This window comes from Mobula hypostoma, chromosome 10 (assembly GCF_963921235.1).
Source record: "Mobula hypostoma chromosome 10, sMobHyp1.1, whole genome shotgun sequence".
Lineage (NCBI taxonomy): Eukaryota > Metazoa > Chordata > Chondrichthyes > Myliobatiformes > Myliobatidae > Mobula > Mobula hypostoma.
In genome coordinates this window covers 57405872-57427728 of record NC_086106.1, presented here as the reverse complement: position 1 = coordinate 57427728, position 21857 = coordinate 57405872, and the positions used below count along the sequence as shown (strand labels likewise).

The following is a 21857-nucleotide window of genomic DNA, read 5'->3' as shown; positions in this document are numbered from 1 at the left end:
GTTGAGGCCAGTTCATTGGCTATATTTAAGAGGGAGTTAGATATGGCCCTTGTGACTAAAGGGATCAGGGGGTATGAAGAGAAGGCAGGTACAGGGTTCTGAGTTGGATGATCAGCCATGATCATACTGAATGGCGGTGCAGGCTCGAAGGGCTGAATGGCCTACTCCTGCATCTATTTTCTATGTTTCTATGTTAGGAGTTTGAAGAGATTTGCTGTGTTAACAAATACCAGCAAATCTGCACAGATGTACCATGGAGAGCATTTTAACAGGTTACATCTCTTTTTGGCATGGAGGGGCCACTGCACAGAGTCAGAAAAAGCTGCAGAAGGTTGCAAACTTAGCCAGCTTCATCATGGGTACTAACCTCCCCAGCACTGAGGACATCTTCGGAGGACGATGGCTCAGAAGGGCGGCATAGATCATTGGAGACTCCCACCAACAAGGACATGTCTGCTTCTCATTGCTACTCACTGGAGGAGATCCAGGAGCCTGAAGACACACACTCAATGTGTTAGGAACAGTTCCTTCCCCTCCACCATCGGATCTCGGAACTGACAACGAACCAACCCACGGCTCACATTTACTTCACCCTCTTTGGCCATTGAGCCTTATTCTAATTCTGATTCTGAGAGCATGCAGAGAGGGAAGGGCAAATACAGGACAGAAAATAAGGCAGTCAATTAGTTCAGGAGGCCCTGAGGAGTATTCTCTCTTCCTCTAACCGGTATTCAGGTTTGAGTACTGATTACGGAGAGGATCCTCCTCCGGAGTGCAGCCAGAGCCAAGATCAGAGCATTGTGGAAGGAGAAGGATCAGGAGAGCAATGGTTACAGGGGATTCCGTTGGGGAAGGGGAGGTCTGTGATCACAAATATTAACCAAGGATGTCTCCCTTGTGGCTGGGTGATTAAGCAGATACCGTGGTTTCTGGAGTGGGGGCGGGGGTTGAATGGTTGAAATTGAACAAGATGATAGGGCGACAGTTGAAGACCCAAGAGTGGATTTCAGGGACAGAGGAAAGAGATGAAGGAGTGGTAATTTCTGGACTCCAACCTGTGCCCTGCACCAGTGAGATAGGATATCTCTGGGAGGTGAACGTGTGTCTAGGGAGGTGGTGCAAGAGGGAGACTTCAGATTCCTACGGCATTGGGACTTGTTCTAGGGAAGTAACTTTACCAGCCAGAACAGCACCAAGATCTGTCTCTTCAAGTGCGAGCTTGTAGGCATTTAGCTCAGTTCACCAGGTGGATGGGAAGCTGAGCAAAGATTCAGAAAAGAAAAATGCAGAGATAAAAATGGACCCCAGAAGCTTAGTGAGAGCTGAGACACCAGACCAAGCAAAGGTACGAACAGAAAAGGGGAATTGTGTTGCTATATGGATGCATTCTTTTGGCGGAGAGTTGACTTGGTGCAGTGCAGGTGGCTGTTGTGTTATTTTGGTGTTGCATTCCTTTGTGCTGCATTCCAGTCGTAATCCATTCCATTAGTGTTGGGATCTGTTGGTGCATTGTTACACTGGTACGATACTCTCTTGGACTGTGTACTGTTGGTATGGTGTTTTTGTGCTGTATTCTGCTGGTGTGGTGTTTGAGCTGTGTTTCATTGGTGTGTTGGGATTGGTGTTCTGTTGGCGTGTTGGAATTGTATTCTGTTGTTATTGTATTTGAACTGTGTTCTACTGGTGTTGTTTTTGAGCTGTGTTCTGTCGGTGTGTTGGAATTGTGTTCTGTTGTATTTGAACTGTGTTCTGCTGGTGTTGTGTTTGAGCTGTATTCTACTGGTGTTGTATTTCTGCTGTATTCTTCTGGTGTGTTGGGATTGTGTTCTGCTGATGTGTTTGAGCTGTGTTCTGCAGATGTGTTGGAGCTGTGTTCTGCTGGTATTGTGTTGGAGCTCTGTTCTGCTGGTGTTATGTTTGAGTTGTGTTCTGCTGGTTTTTTGCTTGAGTTGTGTTCTGCTGGTGTTGTATTTGAGCTATGTTCTGTTGGTGTTGTGTTGGGATTGTGTTCTATTGGGGTTGTATTTGACCTGTGTTCTGCTGGTGTAGTGTTGGACCTGTGTTCTTCTGGTGTTGTGTTTGAGCTGTGTGTTGCTAGTGTATTTGAGCTGTGTTCTGCTGGTGTTGTGTTTGAGCTGTGTTCTGCTGCTGTTGTATTTAAGCCGGGTTATGCTGGTGTTGTGTTGGAGGTGTGTACGCTGAATTTTCCTGGGGCAGTTTGTGTTGTGTTCAGCTGGTGCGGCATTTGATCTGCTCCTGTGTGTTGCTGGTATTATATTTCTGAGGTGTTCTGCCGGAGATAGTGTACCTGCTATGTGTGTGCTGGTGGTGTGGTTGCGTTTGGGCTGCGTTCTGCTGGTGCTGTGGTAGGAGCGGAGTCTTTAAAAGATTCCAGTCAGGTTGAAGACTGCGGGAGGAGCGGAGCTGTTGGATTGGGCTGTGGTGCTGCTCTGTCTGAGGGAAGTTTGTGGACGAGGAGTTGCGTTCAGACCCTTTGATCACTGGTTCGAGTATACGGAGCGGCGGGGAGATGGGTGAGTGAAAGTGAAGACGGAACATTACAGGGGAAGGGGAAGGGGAAGGGAATGGGTGGGTGGGGTGTTAGGAAGGGAAGGGACGGGACCCACTCTCCGAAGGTGTGGAACAGCTGCAGTTTAACGCAAACTATCAGGACCGGACTTGTAATCCCGCTACTTCCCCAGACCTAACTCCCAGAGGGAGGGAGGTGTCCGGCCCGCCCGGGACCGCCGCTTATACACCCGACCCGACCCGACCACACCCGAATCACTGTGCATCTTTTTATATTTCTTTCCCGCCAGGTTTCTCCCCATCGATTCCATCTCTCCCCATTTCCCGTTCCACCCTTGTCCCTTTCCCAGTTTCCCGACCGCCTCACCCCTCAGCTCCTCACTCCTTCCCACTCAACCCACCCCTACGCCAGTCTCCTCATACCTCCACTCATCCCTTTTGCACTTTTCGTCCTCTCTCTCTCCCCCCCCCCCCATATCCCCGCCAAAATTCCACTTCAAGTGTGGGAGAGTGCCTCCCTCACTCCCACACCTCCCCTATGCCTTCCCCACCACTCGCTTTTCCCATCTCCATCATCCATTCACGCTGTCTCATCGCCACTTCAGCAGTTCACCACCGCCCTGCACCCCATCCCCGCCCCCACCTTGCACCCGGTCCCCGCCCCTCCCCCACCCTGCAATCCATCCCCACCCTTACCCTGCGCCCCTCACTGCCCCACCCACCCCGCCATTGCCACCCTGTCCTCGAACCTGCTTTTGGCCCCGCCCCCATTCTCCCCCAGTGCAATTCCCCGCCCTCCCTCCCTTGTCCAACCTCCAACCCCCACCCCATCCTTCCTAGTCTCCTTGCACACCCCCACCCCACCTGTTGTGTGTGTGTATTTGATCCTGGCACTGTGCCTGCTGGAGTGCCAGGTTAGACCTCTGGTCCTCTGAGCTTCTGTCCCTTGTCTCACACTGAGGACATGTTCTTGTCCCTTGCCTTTCAATTGAGAGTGCATGTGTTGCCCCACATTATCTTAAAACTACCCATTCTAATTTCTTTACTTCAATGCCTGTGTTTCCCCAGATGAGGAGATAAGATCAGGATTAGTAACTGAGCCTTTGATGGGGTGGTCTACAATTTACTCCTGCCTCTCAGCAGAGTTCTTATCCTCCCATTTATTCCTGTAATAGATAGGAACAGGGAATCATCAGGTTCACTTCACATTCTGGGCAACCTCGATCTTGGCTGCATTTTGTGGGCACTTCCTATAAGCTTTGATTCCTGACTGGTTTAGACATCTTCCTCTACTTTTAATATGTTCATTGACTCTGACTCCACAGCTCACTGGAGGAGAGGCTTCCAAGAAGCATTCACTGGTGGAATAAATGCCTCCTATTCCTTATTGAATAGGCGACCTTTTATTCTGAACCAATTAAAGATACCCAACTTGTGGGATCTTTCTCTCAGCTTCCTCCTTCTCAATCTTGTGTTTCATTAAATCCACATCTTATTCTTCTAACCACAAATGGGTAGTAGCCCAATCAGCTCATCCTGTAAGGGAACCACAGATATCAATCTGCTGCATTGTCCTTGAACTTCCTCCAACTCTGGAGTATCCATCCTCAAGTAATGGACCCATCTTTGTATGCACTGCTCCAGGTGTGGTCTCATTAGATAGTTGTACAAGCCTTCGTTGTTATATTCCATCCCCTTTGGAGTAAAGGCCAACGTTGCACTTTCCTTCCTGGTTAATTGCAGTACTGGCAAGCCAACTTGGTGTACAAGGTTCGACACATAGTAAAGACGTACTATAATATTTCTCCAGTTTTCAAACCAGATTCTGCTTTTTCATTTTCCATTTCATCTTTCCACACTGAACATTCCTTCTGCCTATTCACTTAACCCATCTACAAACCCCTGCAGATTCCTTCTACGAACCACTCCCGTCCCTTCAGCCATTCTGTAATACAATCTCCCCAAGTGATCTGGGGTTGGGGAAAGTGAAGTATTGACTCGCCTGAAACTTGGCTGGCCAAGAGTCGTTTCCTCCCCCCCCCCTCCCCTTTTTAGTTGGCTGGTGGTTTCTGTGACTGTGCCTCTGATTGAGAACAGGTGCTTATCACTGGGTGGGTTCTCCTCTGGAACCAAGCCCTGCTTGAGTGCTGGTCAGTTTGTAGTTGGAGCTGCAGAACATTGAGAAGCAATTTTGGTGATTTGGAGTTGGGACCCAGCAGCCAGCTCGTTCTGATCTGGGCAGATTCCCAACAGTTTTTGAGTTAAATTATTGCCTTAGTTTTATTGTCTTTATTTGATTTTAATTCCCATCACGCGGAGTCGTTCAGGCTGAACAAACTGAATAAGTAATTGTTCACAATATGACAGGCAGAACTTTGGAAATGCAGTTACCACAACATTAACCCTTCTTGAGCTGAATTCATGGATGCCCAGGAATGTGGAGATGATCCCTAACATTGGAAATATTTGTCAGGCTGGAATTTTCACTCTCCGTAACCAGCATTCCTGAAACCAGAGTTATTCAGAACTGGCAGTCTCCTGTTGTGAATGTGGTGGACATTGGAAGCAAGGGGAGGAGGACAGAGAATGCAGTTAGTGGGGAAGACAGGGGGCTGGGCTGAGAGGACTGTAGGACAACGTCTGATGGATACAAAGGAGAGTTTGGCTGAGGCCCATTGTCGCTGAAGCCATTTTGTTTCCACACCATAGATGTATTCCTCATCTAGTGAGTGGAGTTGTGGAGAGTGGGGGTGGCAGGCTGACAGGAGAGAGGGATCAACAAAGTGAGAGGATGGGGGGGAAGAGAGAGGGGTAATGTGAGAGACAGATATAGGAAAGGAGAGAGAAGAGGTTGGATACCTCTGTGATTAAGGACAGGGTGAAATACCCATTTTCTCAATAATTGAGAGGCTTCTGGAAGCTGCAGGGGGGTTTTGCTGGTATATCTTCAGTCTCGGCATCGATTGATCACTGTCCTGTTTTAGTAGGTAACTGATGGGCTCACGAGAAAGAGTGTTTCAGGGAGTTGACTTGGAACAGTTTTATTTCTGGAAGTAAACATTGCATTTGAATAGCATTTTGTAATCTGACAACGTATTAAGTCCTCCGTGGAAGCATGGGAACCCTTTCTCCTGCAGCAAGAGAAAAATCTGGCAAGCTGGAAGCCAAGCTAAACAAAGACCTGGAGATGAGCTGAAGGCTTGGTGAAAGAGTGACGTTTCAAAACAAAACAAAAAAAGGATTAAAATAAGGGAAGAGGTTTAGGGAGGGAATTTGAAAACGTTGGGTCTCTACAGCTGATGGCACAACTGGGAGTATAGGTCATAGAGTCATATAACAGAGAAACATGCCTTTCGGCCCACCATGTCTATGCTGGCATTTGCAACCATCTATTCTAATCCCATTTACCCTTCTTCACTTTGGTAATTGAAGTTTAGGTGCTGCTTGAATGTTGTGGGTGTCTCTGCCTCCACCAGCCCCTTAACCAGGATATTCCTGATTCCAACCACCCTCTGGAGGTGGGATTAAGAAGGATCCCTTCAGCTCCCCTCTAAACTCTTATCTCTTACTTCAAACCCATCCCCTGGGAAAAAGATTCTTGCAGTCTAACCCAGTGTATGGTGGCCTGAAGCCAAGAACTGGAGTTGAGCAGGGCTTGTAGGGTTGGAGACGGTTGCTGCTGCATCGACCAGTGTAGCATTCGGCTGATGGCAGAGAGTTGTTATGCCATGGAGTTTTGGATGACATAAATTTAGTGCAAGTTGAGAGGTTTTTGAAGGGGGTTCAGTCTAGGCTGAAAGTAGCCAAGACTCCTAAGGTTTCAGCAAAGGTCACCGGCTGGATGTAATGCTGGTGTAATGGGTAGTCTTCTTAAATAGGAACAGTCTGATCCCATCTTGGAGTAGCCAGGGAGAAAGGTTGGCGGTGAATGCCAAATTAGTAGGAATTATCATTACTGAGAGAGGAGTTGGTAAGTTTTACCCAAGGATGATCTGGTCAACATGATCTTTCTGGTGCTCTGCTGAATGAACAGCGGATCAAGCAGTATCCGCGGGGGTAAAGGAATTGTCAATGTTGCAGGGTTTCAACCCAAAACAAGACTGAGAGTGGAAAGGGGAAAGAGGGTGTGGTGAAATACTAGCTTATGGTAGCTGGTGGACTGGGGAAGGATGAAAAATGAGGGCAAGTTGTATCAGATGGGCTCAGGGAATAATGATTGATGGAGGTGGCCAGAGTGAAAAGGACAGACACCAAAAGGTTGAAGAGGCAGTTTCTCCATGCTCTTTCTGCATCACATTATCTAGGGCAACGTACAAATCAGTAATGGGAGTGGGTGGGAGCCAGGGATGGATGTGGAACAACAGGTGAAATGTGAAGTTTATTTTCAAGCTGTAGTGGGACGGGTAGGAACGGAAGAAGGAATTGCAAAGAGCCAATGGCTTGGAAGAGGGTGATTGTCCAGTGTGTGAAGGTGCAGACAAGAGGCAGGGGAGAAAGAGCAGTCGATAGCCCTGGGTGCTGGGGCATGGGCAACTGTCTGTGGCTTTAGTGTGGTAATGTTAGTGCTGATGATATAGCCATCTGGATTTCAGCAAGGCAGTTCAATGTAGACGAGAGTTGGGAAAGTTAAATTTCATGGGTGACTGATGGCTGGATCCAAGTCTGTCCGGTAGCAGGAAGTGAGGGCAATGCTTCCCAGTGACCAGAGGCTGTGGGTAGTGGGATACAGCTGCACTCGGGGCTGTGGAGATGCTTAAAGCAGATGTAGACACATGGAGGCTGTGTTTCAGGGAATTGACAGATCAACCCTAAACTGTCAATGTTACAATATTAGATCGTTATTATGTGCCCGCTTCTGCTTCCCCCAGGCCTATTTATTTCTTGACCTTTCCCAGCGCTGAAGAACAATCAGCAGCCTGGAACATGCTCTATAAATGCTTGCCCAACCTGCTGAGCTGTCTCAATTTTCTGTCTTTATGGAAATGTGAGGTGGCAGGAAAGGGGAGGAGGTTTGGGTTTCTTTGTAGGCGAGTGAGAATTTGGAGAGGAAGTGGAAGACGGGATGGATAGAGAAGGTGCAGCAGGAACTGAGGAATGAGGGTGACATCCTGACAGGTTGAAGGCAAAGATTGTGTGATTGTTGGGGGGAAGCAAGTGGAGTCAGTATCTTGCTGTCTCAGTGACCCACTCTCGCACCTTATTGTGTTGAGATACATTGTGGAAAATCAGAATGTGTGTGATGAGAGGAAGGAAGGGGAAGGGAGAGTAGGAGGGTTCACTGTCCCAAGAGCTTTCCGTGTCTTTATCCAGTGGGTACACTTTGCCCAAATGTCTCTCACTCCCTCATTGTAGACGTTCCTGTTCCACTGGTCGTCTTATGAAACAGTTGTGGCAGATTTGATTTATCTAATGCAAATGTTGGACCTTTTTTTTCTAAATGAGCTCTGTTTCAATGGCACCTGTGCATTCTTGTTGCTCAGGAACAGCGGTGATAATTAAAATCTGTTGGAATTCTCCAGGTCTCTGGAAGTGCTAGTAGCTTAAAGCACTGCACATTCCAAATTCCTCTGTTTTGATACACTGGGTTCAGATTTATGGATGGACTTGTCTTGTATTTCTTTACCAATAGGAGGCCATTTGGTCCATTGGGTCTAAGATGTCTCTTGGAGCATTTCCACCAATCCCTTTTCCCCTGTGTCACCATGTGACCTATTTCCCCCATGTGACCTATTTCCCCATGTGACCTATTTCCCCCATGTCACCCTGCTACCTATTTCCACCAATCCAATTTCCCCATCTCACACTGCTACCTATTTCCACCAATTCAATTTCCCCCATCTCACCTGGTGACCTATTTCCACCAATCCCCTTTTCTCCATGTCGCCCTGTGACCCATTTTCACCAATCCTCTTTCCCCCATGTGACCCATTTCCACCAATTCCTTTCCCCCATGTCACCCGGTGACCTATTTCCACCAATCCCTTTCCCCCATGTCACCTTGTGACCTATTTCCACCAATCCCTTTTCCCCTGTGTCACTGTGTGACCTACTTCCACCAATCCTATTCCCCCCATGTGACCTATTCCCCCCATGTCACCCTGCTATCTATTTCCACCAATCCAATTTCCCCCATCTCAGCTGGTGACCTATTTCCACCAATCCCCTTTCCTCCATGTCACCCTGTGCCCCATTTCCACTAATCCTCTTTCCCCCATGTGACCTATTTCCACCAATCCCTTTCCCCCATGTCACCCTGTGACCTATTCTTTATCTCATCTGCCCATCAGATACCACCTACCTTCACTTGGGGCATGTTTACAGTGGCCTGCTAACTAACAGCATGACAAGGAAGTGGCTGGAAATCTGTGCACGTCAGGGGAATCTACATGGACAACACTAACAGCATTGGAGGGCAGAATTCAAGCCAGATCACCGGGGCTGTGAGGCCATGACTCTACCAGCTGCACCATTGGATATAACTGGTCTAATTGGAAAGGATAGGGGAAAAAGAGGAAATCGTCATGTTGCTACTGTATTCTGCTTGCTGCCGCACCGGTCTCACTGGCAGTGATGGGGAATAATTTCAGGCACAGAGTATCTGAAGCAACAAGATGACGTAGAGATAACTCAGCAGGCTGGCCAACTTCTGAAGAAGGAAGGCAGTGTGAGGCAAAGGGCAGCCTGTTCACACCCTGGTGTCTGTTGCACATCCCAGTGCGAACCTGGGAAATCTGAAGCTCAGTTCCACTGAAGTACTGCTCTGTGATTTTTATTCCTTTCTCCAACAAATCCATGGGTTTCAGTCTGTTCTCTCCATCCTCCACAGCCTACTGCAAAACCAAAATCCCCTGATTTGATCCCCGCTACATTCCCTTGTCAATTACACCAGTGTATGAGCCAGGTTGTGTGCCTGGCCTGATCGGTCTTTAACAACAAAATAGTGCTTGAAGGAAGCACTCAGCGGGTCGGGCGGCATCTGTGGAGCAAGAAACAGGGCTAATCGGTCTTTCATCCACACTAGGAATAATTGGAAAGCAAGCATGCTTTAAGCTTGAGTGAAGGATGAGGGAGAAAAAGAGCAGAAGGGATGTCAACAGGAGGCTGACTGGTACAGGTGGTGAGTTTCTCAGGACTACTAAGCATGGGGTACTTGCCTTCATCAGCCAGGGCTTAGAATTCAAGAGTAAGGAAGTCATGTTTCAAGTTTACTAAAAGTTGCTACAGCCATAACTGGGATACTGTGTGCTCCAAAGGAGGGATGTGATTTCCCCTGCAGGCAGTGCACAGGAGATACACCTGGATGTTGCCTGGGATTGAGTGTCTCAGTATGAAGACAGACCAGAGAGGCTGGTTTTCTTTTCCTTGCAGCAAAAGAGGCTGACCTCCAAGAGGACCACAACCTTGTCGCGGTTTAGAGGCTTGTGTACCTCAATGACCCAGAGAGCTATGTTGGCTGGAGTCAGGGCCTTGTGCTTTGGCTCTCAGTAGGGTCCCCCATGTGTAACAAGTCAGAGGGCAGTGGTCAGACTAAGAGTGATCCACTGGTCCTCCTGGTTCGGGACTTCTGTTCAGGGCTAACAACCCTGATTGGTCAAAAACAGTTGTTACAGAAACAGCAATGAAGAATCCTTCCATATCTGTGTGCGACAGTATGGACAGACAGAGATGGAGGACCTCCACTGCTGCCGTAAATGCCAGTGGGCATTAAGTAAGTAAGAAGTGGCGGAGGGGGACCCTGATTGAGGTATATCAAATCTCGAGGTTCAGATAGCATCGATAATGGGAGGGTTTTCCCCTGTAATAAAGTGTCTGAGACTTGGGAGATAATGGAAGGCTTTCATCTCTCATCGATAATGGGAGGCCCCCATCTCCCAACAATAGTCGATAATGGGAGGCCCCCGTCTCCCATCGATAGTGGGAGGGTTTTCCCCTGTAGTGAAGGTGTCTGAGACTTGATAGCATCGATTCAAAATGAGGGTTAAAAACTTGAGGGGATCTGAGGATAATTTCTTCCTCCCTGAGGATGGAGCCTGGAATGTACTGCTTGAGGGTTGGAGTTGCGCTGATGGTGGAGTTGGAGGCTCTCACATTTAAGAGATTGGCTTGAATCACCAAGGTGTAGGAGGTTAGGGATGGTCTGGTAAATGGTCAGCTTAGACATAGTGGGCTGAAAAGCCTTTTTCTGTTGAATAGCGAGGTGGTGGTGCCTGAGAGAGGGGTGAAGGCTGGACGAGTGAATGGAAGGAGAAGAGTGAGGCAGAGCTGAGAGGAAAGGAACGTCATGGGGAGTGTCGGATACTAAATGCTGCAAGTGCAGAGAATCTGAAATGAACGAGAATGCTGGAAGTACCCAGCTGGTTAGGCAGCGTCTATGGAGAGAAGAACAGACAATAATACAGGTTGTTGATCTATCTTCAGAACACGGGAAAAGCAGGGTATCAGTGACATCTCAAAGGGTATTATGACCCGCTCAGAAGGTGAGGTTCTCTTCTTCACGGGGTGTGTGCATTGGTTTGTGTCGGAAGATTGTAAGAGGCCAAGGGCCATTGAGTGGGAGTGGACTTTAGGATGATATGCTGCTGGACCTGGGAAGGCAGGAAGGATACCAGCACGTTCCAATCTAACTCGGCAAGGTAGTGTCGTGGCCAGCACAATGCTTTACAGTGCTAGCAACCTGGGTTCAATTCCCGCTGCTGCCTGTAAGGAGTTTGCACGTTCTCCCTGTGACCGCATGGGATTCCTCCAGGTGCTCCAGTTTCCTCCCACAGTCCAAAGACATACCGGTTGATTTGTTTTTTAAATTGTCCCACGATGAGGCTGGGATTAAATTGGGGGATTGCTGGGCAGTGTGGCTGAAGGGGCGGAAGGGCCTGTTCTTTATACTTTATTGTCGCCAAACAATTGATACTAGAGCGTACAATCATCACAGCGATATTTGATTCTGCGCTTCGCACTCCCTGAAGTACAAATCGATAGTAAATATTAAAAACTTAAATTGTAAATCATAAATAGAAAATAGAAAAGGGAAAGAAAGGTAGTGCAAAAAAATTGTGTGCTGTATCCCAATAACTAACTAACTAAATAATTGCATAGATAAACAAACTCCTCCTCCTTCACCCACGACCATTCCAGCATCTTCCGCAGCACATTGCCTACATTGGCTCTTGCTGAAGGCGCTGTGCTAAGTCACAGGTAGTTTGTTTTCAGGTACAGCCCTCTGCAGGAAAATTAGACAAGGGGCATATCGCTGGGTATCTGGACTGGTGTGATCCAGGGAGGGTCAGGAATGTGATTGTACGCCAGGGAGAGAATTTGTTCCCCTCTCCTGGCTGCCGTGGTTCCCAGAAGCCCGGTGACTGAGTGAGGCAGTGTCTGGTACTGTGCAGAGCCTGTCCATCCCTCGCTGGGCGGGAGCTGCCTTGGCTGAAGCTGAATGGTCTCTTTGTTGAGGGTCAGGGTTCAAAATCAGCCACTTCCCTCTTGCAGAGCACTGTTTACCCTGTTCAACAGAGCTTCACTCATTCTCGACTCTTCCCTGACAAAGCTCATTGTTCCTTGGGACTTAACCACTTCCACTCAGTCTGAAGTCATGCACGAGCTTGAGTTGTGACCATTCATCCCTGCAGCTTATTCCAATGTGTTGAAAGAACTATTCAGTCACCCTTGCACTTTCCCTCAACTATGCTGCCTTTTTCGGATAATACAAACGGTCGTGACCTTCAGTTATTTACCCTCCTACTGATTCTCCTGACTTGACCTCATGACTTTGATAATGAATTTCTACCCCAGAGCATCACCTCTCATTGAAGGAAAACAATCCCAGTTTCCCGCCTTGTTAATTCAACTCACTCATCCCTAGTTTCCTAGAAAATTCTGGCAATACTCAGCAATACCTGTAGAGAAACAGTAGATGTTTCAGATGAGTGACCTTGGATCAGAATTAACAGGAAAGGATGATGGTCTCATCTGAAACTTTGATTGTTTCTCTTTCCACAGATGCTTCCAAGCTGGCTGAGTGTTTCCAATATTTTCCATCATCTGTTTCTTCATTTTATTTAAATTGCCCGTTACGCCGATAGCGTTTAGGGCAGCAGTGAAGATCCTCTGTCTCTGGCAGTGTTCAGGGCTTCCTTCGCCATGTCAGTAGCTCGGTTCTGTCAGTCATGCAAGTCCCGGGTGGAGACTCAGGAATACCGTCACACTCAGATGGAGAAAGATTCTTCATTGCTGTTTCCATTACAGTTTTGTTTGACCAATCAGGGTCGTTAGCCCTGAGCTGAACCCCAGAACCTGGAGGACTCTTAGTCTGGCCCCTACCTTTGACCTGTTTGGCATGGATGACCCTACCAAGAGCCAAAGCACAAGGTCATGACTCCAGCCAACATAGCCCTCCGGGTCATTGAGACACACAAGCCTCCAAAGCCTGCAACTAGGTTGTGGTCCACTTAGAAGCGCCCCCCCTCTCCTCCTCCCCCCCTCTCCTCCTCCCCCCCTCTCCTCCTCCCCCCCTCTCCTCCTCCCCCCCTCTCCTCCTCCCCCCCTCTCCTCCTCCCCCCTCTCCTCCCCCCCAACTTGAGTTATGAATTAAAATAACAAATATAGGCAAATTCAAAAAGGTAGTGCATGAGAGGGAAATTTCATGCTGATTTTCATGATCAACAGCCCAAAATCCATAACATATACCCAGAAGTATTCGGGAAGCCAAATCTTTGTTACCAGCTGTTTTTAGTGTATCAGAAGTCTGTTGAAGAGTTTTATAACAGCAGGATAGAAACTGTCCTTGAGCCTTGTTTTGTATCTTTAGCCTCATTGGGGGGGGGGTGAGGTTGGAGAAGACAGAACGATCATGGTGGGAGGGGTGCTTGATTATGTTGACCTCTTTCTCAAAGTAATGGGCAGTAGGAATAGAGACAATGGAAGGGAGGTTGGTTTACATGGTGGACTGTTCACAACATAATCGATTTCTAACTTTTCTAGTTGTGATGAAATGCCCTTTATCTAATAGGGTAACTCATGTTGTTCTTTACAAATGCTGCCTTACCTGTTCAGTTTGCTGCAGCTTCTGTCTGTAATTTAACAATTGCTTCTGATTCTATATTTCTCATGAGAGATAATAACCTCTTTCTAGCCTGTTAAATCCTCTAGATGTCTGACTCGATACGCCTCCATAAATCTCTCCTCAGTCTTCCACGGGTTCATGCGGTGTGAGTCCAAGTTCACCCTGAATCCTCTGTGTACTCTGCAGTCTACTCTTAGCTTAGTAAATCTTTGCCACACTCCCTCTGTGTCAAGTACATCTCTTGGGTAAGGAGATCGAACTGTACACAGTTCTCTACTGAAACCCTGCAGTGTGGTCCTGCATGGTCTTGCTCTGAGGTCCTCTTGTCCTCGATCGACAAGTCAAAAGATCCCCTGCACCTGCTTTAGCAGAAACCCAGAATGGTTTGCACATTCAGCAGGTCAGGCAGCAGCTGCTGAAAAAGAACCAGAATTACTATGTTATGGTCTTAAGGACCTAAGACATGGGAGCAGAATTAGGCCATTCAGCCTCGAGTCTGCTCCGCCATTCCATCATGGCTGATCACGGATTCCGCTCAACCACATACACCTGCCTTCTCACCATAACCTTTGATGCCCTGACCAATTAAGAAACTATCCATTTTCACTTTAAATATACCTCCGTCTTGGCCCCTGCAGCTGTCTACGTTAAAACAAAATCCCCCCTTAACTCTGTTCTAAAGGGTTGCCCCTCAATTTTGAGGCTGTGCCCTGTAGTTCTGGATACCCCTCACCATAGGAAACATCCTCTCCACAGCCACGCTATTTAGTCCTTTCAACATTCGGCAGGTTTCAATGAGATCCCCCCGCATCCTTTAAATTCCAGTGAGTACAGGCTCAAAGCTGCCAAACCCTCCTCATATGTTAACCCCTTCATTCCCAGAATCATCCACGTGAATCTCCTCTGGACTCTCTTCAGTGACAACACATCCTTTCTGAGATATGGTTTCCAAAACTATGGTCAATACTCCAAGTGCAGCCTGACTAGTGTTTTATAAAGGCTCAACATTATCTTCTATTATCTAAATGGGGAGAAAATTCAAACATCACAGTGCCCAAGTCCCTTTGCACCTCTGGCAAAAGAATAAATCAAGGAAGGTAGTGCACCCGTGGCTGACAAGAGAAATTAGGGATAGTATCAATTCCAAAGAAGAGGCATACAAATTAGCCAGAAAAAGTGGCTCACCTGAGGACTGGAAGAAATTCAGAGTCCAGCAGAGGAGGGCAAAGGGCTTAATTAGGAAGGGGAAAAAAGATTATGAGAGAAAACTGGCAGGGAATATAAAAGCTGACTGTAAAAGCTTTTATAGATATGTAAAAAGGAAAAGACTGGTAAAGACAAATGTAGGTCCCCTACAGACAGAAACAGGTGAATTGATTATGGGGAGCAAGGACATGGCAGACCAATTGAATAATTACTTTGGTTCTGTCTTCACTAAGGAGGACATAAATAATCTTCCAGAAATAGTAGGGGACAGAGGGTCCAGTGAGATGGAGGAACTGAGCGAAATACATGTTAGTAGGGAAGTGGTGTTGGGTAAATTGAAGGGATTAAAGGCAGATAAATCCCCAGGGCCAGATGGTCTGCATCCCAGAGTGCTTAAGGAAGTAGCCCAAGAAATAGTGGATGCATTAGTGATAATTTTTCAAAACTCGTTAGATTCTGGACTAGTTCCTGAGGATTGGAGGGTGGCTAATGTAACCCCACTTTTTAAAAAAGGAGGGAGAGAGAAACCGGGGAATTATAGACCGGTTAGCCTAACGTCGGTGGTGGGGAAACTGCTGGAGTCAGTTATCAAAGATGTGATAACAGCACATTTGGAAAGCGGTGAAATGATCGGACAAAGTCAGCATGGATTTGTGAAAGGAAAATCATGTCTGACGAATCTCATAGAATTTTTTGAGGATGTAACTGGTAGAGTGGATAGGGGAGAAGCAGTGGATGTGGTATATTTGGATTTTCAAAAGGCTTTTGACAAGGTCCCACACAGGAGATTAGTGTGCAAACTCAAAGCACATGATATTGGGGGTAAGGTATTGATGTGGATAGAAAATTGGTTAGCAGACAGGAAGCAAAGAGTGGGAATAAACGGGACCTTTTCAGAATGGCAGGCAGTGACTAGTGGGGTACTGCAAGGCTCAGTGCTGGGACCCCAGTTGTTTACAATATGTATTAATGACTTGGATGAGGGAATTAAATGCAGCATCTCCAAATTTGCAGATGACATGAAGCTGGGTGGCAGTGTTAGCAGTGAGGAGGATGCTAAGAGGATGCAGAGTGACTTGGATAGGTTGGGTGAGTGGGAAAATGAGAGGTACAGCAGGCAGTGAAAAAGGCGAATGGTATGCTGGCATTTATAGCAAGAGGATTCGAGTACAGGAGCAGGGAGGTACTACTGCAGTTGTACAAGGCCTTGGTGAGACCACACCTGGAGTATTGTGTGCAGTTTTGGTCCCCTAATCTGAGGAAAGACATCCTTGCCATAGAGGGAGTACAAAGAAGGTTCACCAGATTGATTCCTGGGATGGCAGGACTTTCATATGAAGAAAGACTGGATGAACTGGGCTTGCACTCGTTGGAATTTAGAAGATTGAGGGGGGATCTGATTGAAACGTATAAAATCCTAAAGGGATTGGACAGGCTAGATGCAGGAAGATTGTTCCCGATGTTGGGGAAGTCCAGAACGAGGGGTCACAGTTTGAGGATAAAGGGGAAGCCTTTTAGGACCGAGATTAGGAAAAACTGCTTCACACAGAGAGTGGTGAATCTGTGTAATTCTCTGCCACAGGAAACAGTTGAGGCCAGTTCATTGGCTATATTTAAGAGGGAGTTAGATGTGGCCCTTGTGGCTACGGGGATCAGGGGGTATGGAAGGAAGGCTGGTGCAGGGTACTGAGTTGGATGATCAGCCATGATCATAATAAATGGCGGTGCAGGCTCGAAGGGCCGAATGGCCTACTCCTGCACCTATTTTCTATGTTTTCTATGTTTGAATTTTCTCCCCAGTTAGATAATAGTCTGCACTTTGGTTCCTTTTACCAAAATGCATTATCCTATATTTCCCAACACTGTATTCCATCTGTCACTTTTTTGCCCATTCTTCCAATTTATTTTAAGTCCTTCTGCAATTGCATTGCTTCCTCAGCACTACCTACCCCTCCACCTATCTTCGTATCATCTGCAGACTTTGCCACAAAGCCATCAATTCCATTAAATCATTGACAAGCAATGTAAAAAGTAGCAACTCCAATACTGACCCCCGAGGAACACCACTAGTCACTGGCAGCTAACCAGAAAAGGTCCCCTTTTATCCCAATCACTGCCTCCAGCCTGTCAGCCATTCCTGTATCCATGCCAGTATCTTTCCTGTAATACCATAGGATTTTATCTTGTTAAGCAGCCTCATGTGTGGCACTTTATCAAGTGCCTTCTGAAAATCCAAGTAAATGACATCTTCTGCCTCTCCTTTGTCCACCCTACTTGTTACTTCATTGAAGATCTCTTCACAGAATGTCAGGCAAGACTTCCTTTACAGAAACCATGCTGACTTTGACTTACTTTATCATTAGTCTCCAAGTACCCCAAAACCTCATCTTTAATAATAGACTCCAGCACTTTCCCAACCACTGAGGTTAGGCTAACTGGCCTGTAATTTCCTTTCTTTAAGGTGTAGTCCATCTGGTCCAGATGACTTCTCCACTTTAAGATCTTTCAGTTTGCCTGACACTTTTTCCTTTGTAATAGCAATGGCACTCACCCCTACTCCCTGAGACTCATGGACCTCTGGCATACCGCTAGTGTCTTCCACAGTGAAGGCAGATGCAAAGTACTTATTCAGTTCATCCGTCATTTCTTTGTCCCCATTACTACCTCACCAGCATATTTTTCCAGTGGTCCAATATCAACTCTCACCTCCTTTTCACTCTTTATATAACTGGAAAAACTTTTAGTATCCTGCTTTATATTATTGGCTAGTTTGCCCTCATATTTCATCTTTTCCCTTCTTGTAGCTTTATAGTTGCCTTTTGTTGGATTTTAAAAGCTTCCCAATCATCCAACTTCCCACTCGCTTTTGCTACCTTTCCTTGGCTTTTATGCAGTTCTTAACTTCCCTTGTCAGCCACAGTTGCTACCCCTACCATTTGAGAACTACTACTTCTGTAGTTCTCTGTGTCATATCTATCCTTGTGAATTATTCCCAGGAACTTCCGCCAGCTCTGCTGTGCCGCCATCTCATCAGAATCACCCTCTGATCCACCTGGGCAAGCTCCTCTCTCATGCCTCTGTAATTCCCTTTATTCCACTGCAATACTAATACATCTGACTTGTGCTTCTCCCTCTAAAATTGCAGAATGAATTCAATTATATTGTGATCACTGTCTCCTATGGGTTCCTTTACCTTAAGCTTCCTAATAAAATCTGGATTTACACAACACCCAATCTAAGATAGCCTTGATTAGGCTCACGCACAAGCTGCTCTAAAAAGCTATCTCGTAGGCATTCAACAAATTCCCTCTCTTGCGATCTGACACCAACCTGATTTTCTAAACCCCCTTGCATATTGAAGTCCTCCATTACAATTATGACATTACCCTTATTATATGCCCTTCCCAGCTCCCTTTGCAATCTCAACCCCACATCATGGCCCATATATGATTCCCATAATGGTTTTTTTTTACTCTTGCAGTTTCTTAACTCCATCCACAAAGATTCGACATTCTCTGACCCTGTCACCTCTTTCTAAAGATGTAATTCCATCTCTTACCAACAGAGCTACAGCATCACCTATGCCTTCCTGCCTGGCCTTTCAATACAAAGTATAATCCTTCGATGTTAACCTCCCAGCTATGACTTTCTTTTAGCCATGGTTCAGTGATGTCCACAACGTCATACCGACCAATCTCTAATTGCGCCATGATTTCATCCACCTTATTCTGATACTATGCGCATTTTAACACAGCACCTTCAGTCCTGCATGCTTTGCCTGTATGGATTTTGCATCTGTGGTCCAATTTAAATCTTTGCTCTGTCTGCATTTGTACCCAATCATTGGTTGTCCTTCCTTACATTCATGTTACACCCATCATCTGTTTGTAAACCTGCTGGCTCATCCTCAGCTCAATTATACTGGTTCCCAGCCTCTGCTATAAATCACTCCCAACAGTTTTAGCCAACCTGCCCACAAGGATGTTGGTCCCCCTCAGATTCAAGTGCAACCTGTCCCTTTTGTACAGGTCACACCTGCCCCAGAAGAGGTCACAACTTCAATACACCAGGTGGCCATCGGGGAGATTGGAAATGTCCTAGCAATCCCACATCCGATACCCAGAGCAGGATACTGGCCCTGCAGACATACCCACTATTCTTTCAAGAGTTAAATAAGAAATAAGAAAAAGAAATAAACTTACTTACCTCACCTCTGCCTGTACTTGCCGAAGTCTGTTGAGCTAAAGCCTCCCCACTCTGGCTCAGACCATTCTGAGGATGACCGCTCCACTAGACGGCACCTCTCTTTTAATGGAGACTGAGTTTTTCAGTCTCCTCTCTGGACCTGTGCGGGAGTGCTTCCTCTGCATCCGTGCCACTGTCCAATCAAAGACTGAAGGTCATAAAGCTTTTTTTATTAAATCATCTTAGATAAAAACTGCAAATGCGGGTTGATCTTGAGAAATGTTGACCCTGTTTCTCACTTCACAGCCACTGCTGTGTATCTCCTGGAGTTTCAGTTTTTAGTTCAGATTTCATCTGCTTTTTTCAATATCCCCTTTTAATAACTGCATAGTTACATTGATCAAACTTGGTCAAATCTCTACTAACCTTGCAACTTTCTGGTTACACAGTGATTAAGTTGCCAGGCTAGCAGCCAGAGTTCTGGCCTATTGATCCAGAGACACAAGTTGCAATCCCACCATGAGATCTGGAGAATTTAGTCAGACCAATTATTTTACAAAAGGTCTGGCCCCAGTAATGGTGAACAGGGGCCTCCAGTATGTGGTAGAGACCTGCTCAGCGTTTCTTCAGCTCTGCTCAATCAAACTGGCCTGTATATAACTCCAGACCCACCGATTTTGTTTCCTCATTTATTCATTTTTCTTTGGGGATCTGGCCCGTTGCTAATTGCCCTTGAGAAGTGGGTGGAGAGCTTCCACCTTAGACTGCTGCGATCAGTGTGGCGAGATGCTAAGGGAAGGTAGTTCTGGCATTTGGACCTGATAACGATGAAGGAAAGTTACCATCTTCCCTCATCAGATGATAGGTGAGTAGGGGTCGTGCTCCCCTGCTCTGGTTGTGCTTTTCCTGGTTTAGTTTCTGGTCGATGCTGACTAGAATGCTGAAATGGGTTCTTGGAAATGTTAATACTATTAACTGAGTAATAGTTAGCAGCTTTGAATTTGTCTTGGTTTTCGCGAACAGGCCATACCCTGGCTGTCCTGTTGTACATCTTACTGTACATACTATTTATTGCAGATTACTATAATTTGCACATTGCACGTTCAGATGGAGACATAACGTAAAGATTTTTACTCCTCTTGCATGTGAAGGATGTAAGAAATAAAGTCAATTCTAATCAATTCAATCTTCCGTGTTGGGTCAATACCAGTATTGTAACTGGTGAATGAAATGAGAAAAGATGATGTTGCTGGAATTGAGGGGCTTGAATTATGAGGAAAGATTTGGAGATGTAGGGACTGTTTTTTACTGAGCGAAGGAGGCTAAGGAAAGGGGGAGTGATCTAATGGAAGTTTATCGAGTCATGAGGTGCATGAATAGGTTAGGTAGTTACAATGTTTTTTCCAGGATAAGCAAGTCTAAAAGTAAAGGGCACCAATACAAGTTGAAAGTGGAAATATAGAAAGGGCAAGATATATTTGTACAGTGGGCAGTGAATATATGTACGAATGGGTACACTGACAATGTTTGACAGGCATTAAAACAAGTAAATGGGCAGGAAAGTTTTCGAAGGATGTGGGCCAAATGTAGGCAAATGCAAATAGGATTAGCATCATGGTTGCCGTGGATGAGTTGGGCCAAAAGGTCTGTTTCTGTGTTGTTATAGCTTTACAAATCTTATGACAAGTTGGCTGGAGTGCCTGCTGTGGTGGTGGGGATCTCTGAAGGAAGTCAAGTTTGATTCATAGTGGCCCTGTAGTTTGGGGGCCATTAGGGCTGGGCAGTAAATATTGGCAGCGTCCGCATCCCGTGAATTTTAAATGTGAAATTTATATGATCTACCATAATTTCACCCTTTTGTCTGGGATATAACCCTTCTGTCGTATGCCACACAGCGGTCTGCACCTCTCCCTGGATGTGTGCAGGTGGGTTCTGACTGGGCAGTGGCAACACCACCTCTGGTTCTGCCTGATAGCTTTTGGTGATGGGTGTCACTCATCCTTCACATCCACAGTCATCCCTCATTGGTACCAGATTTGCCTGGAGAAAAGGCTTTAGTTCTGGCTAAAGGGGATGAGTTGACACTAGGCTTCATTTTACTCTTGTGCCCATTCCCTTCTGGTCTCTGTGGCACACATTCCGCTGCATTTATCCCCCTTCCATTTCCTCTGGCATGCTGACGGTTTGGCGGCACTTTGTTCCTCCAGGCACATTCACGCTCTTTTGTGTCGGCTCTGGCCAGCTTGACAAGAGAGCTCTTTGTTCAGTGACTTGTATTTACATTTATTGAGTCATTTGCTTATTTGTACATTGTGTTTTCTTGGCTAGTCCTTTGGGCTTGAGGGTAACTTGCTTCTTTTCTGGTTCTGTGAGTTTTTGGGGTGACTGATGAGGTTGATGCGGGACCTTTAGGCTGTTCAAGTTAATTGTCATCTGACTGTAGATATATACAACCAAATGAAACCAGACCGTGGTATACCCACACAACATATATCGCACACATCACATACACAAAAATATTATACGGTAAGTTAATAAAATATAATTCAAAGTGCATGTAGTAAAGTGCAGCACAGTTAAACAGTAAACAGCTTGCTGTCCTAGTGATAAGACCTCGGTGGTGGCAGGGTATTTATTCGTCTCACAGCCTGAGGAAAGAAGCTGTTACACAGTCTGGCAGTCCTAGTCCTGATAGTCCTGATGCCTCTGTACCTCCTTCCAGATTGTAGTGAGTCAAAGATATCGTGGGACGCTGGCCCAACAATGCTTTGGACCTTTCATCTGCAATGCTCCGAGGTAAACGTCACACATAGGGAGAAGGGAAATCTCTTAGTTTTTACATGCTGATGTCTTCCATCTTCCGTGCCACACAATGATG

At 46.3% G+C, this 21857-nt stretch overlaps 1 protein-coding gene across 1 annotated transcript in view; it reads left to right on the top strand.

The window, feature by feature from the left end:
- The first annotated feature begins 2294 nt into the window (after positions 1-2294).
- Positions 2295-21857, top strand: part of LOC134352922 (proteolipid protein DM alpha) — a 51450-nt gene continuing 31887 nt past the window's right edge. The window contains exon 1 of the mRNA XM_063060551.1: positions 2295-2534. Within this exon, the coding sequence (XP_062916621.1) occupies positions 2531-2534 (4 nt within the window). The 5' untranslated portion in view covers positions 2295-2530. The remainder of the gene's footprint in view (positions 2535-21857) is intronic.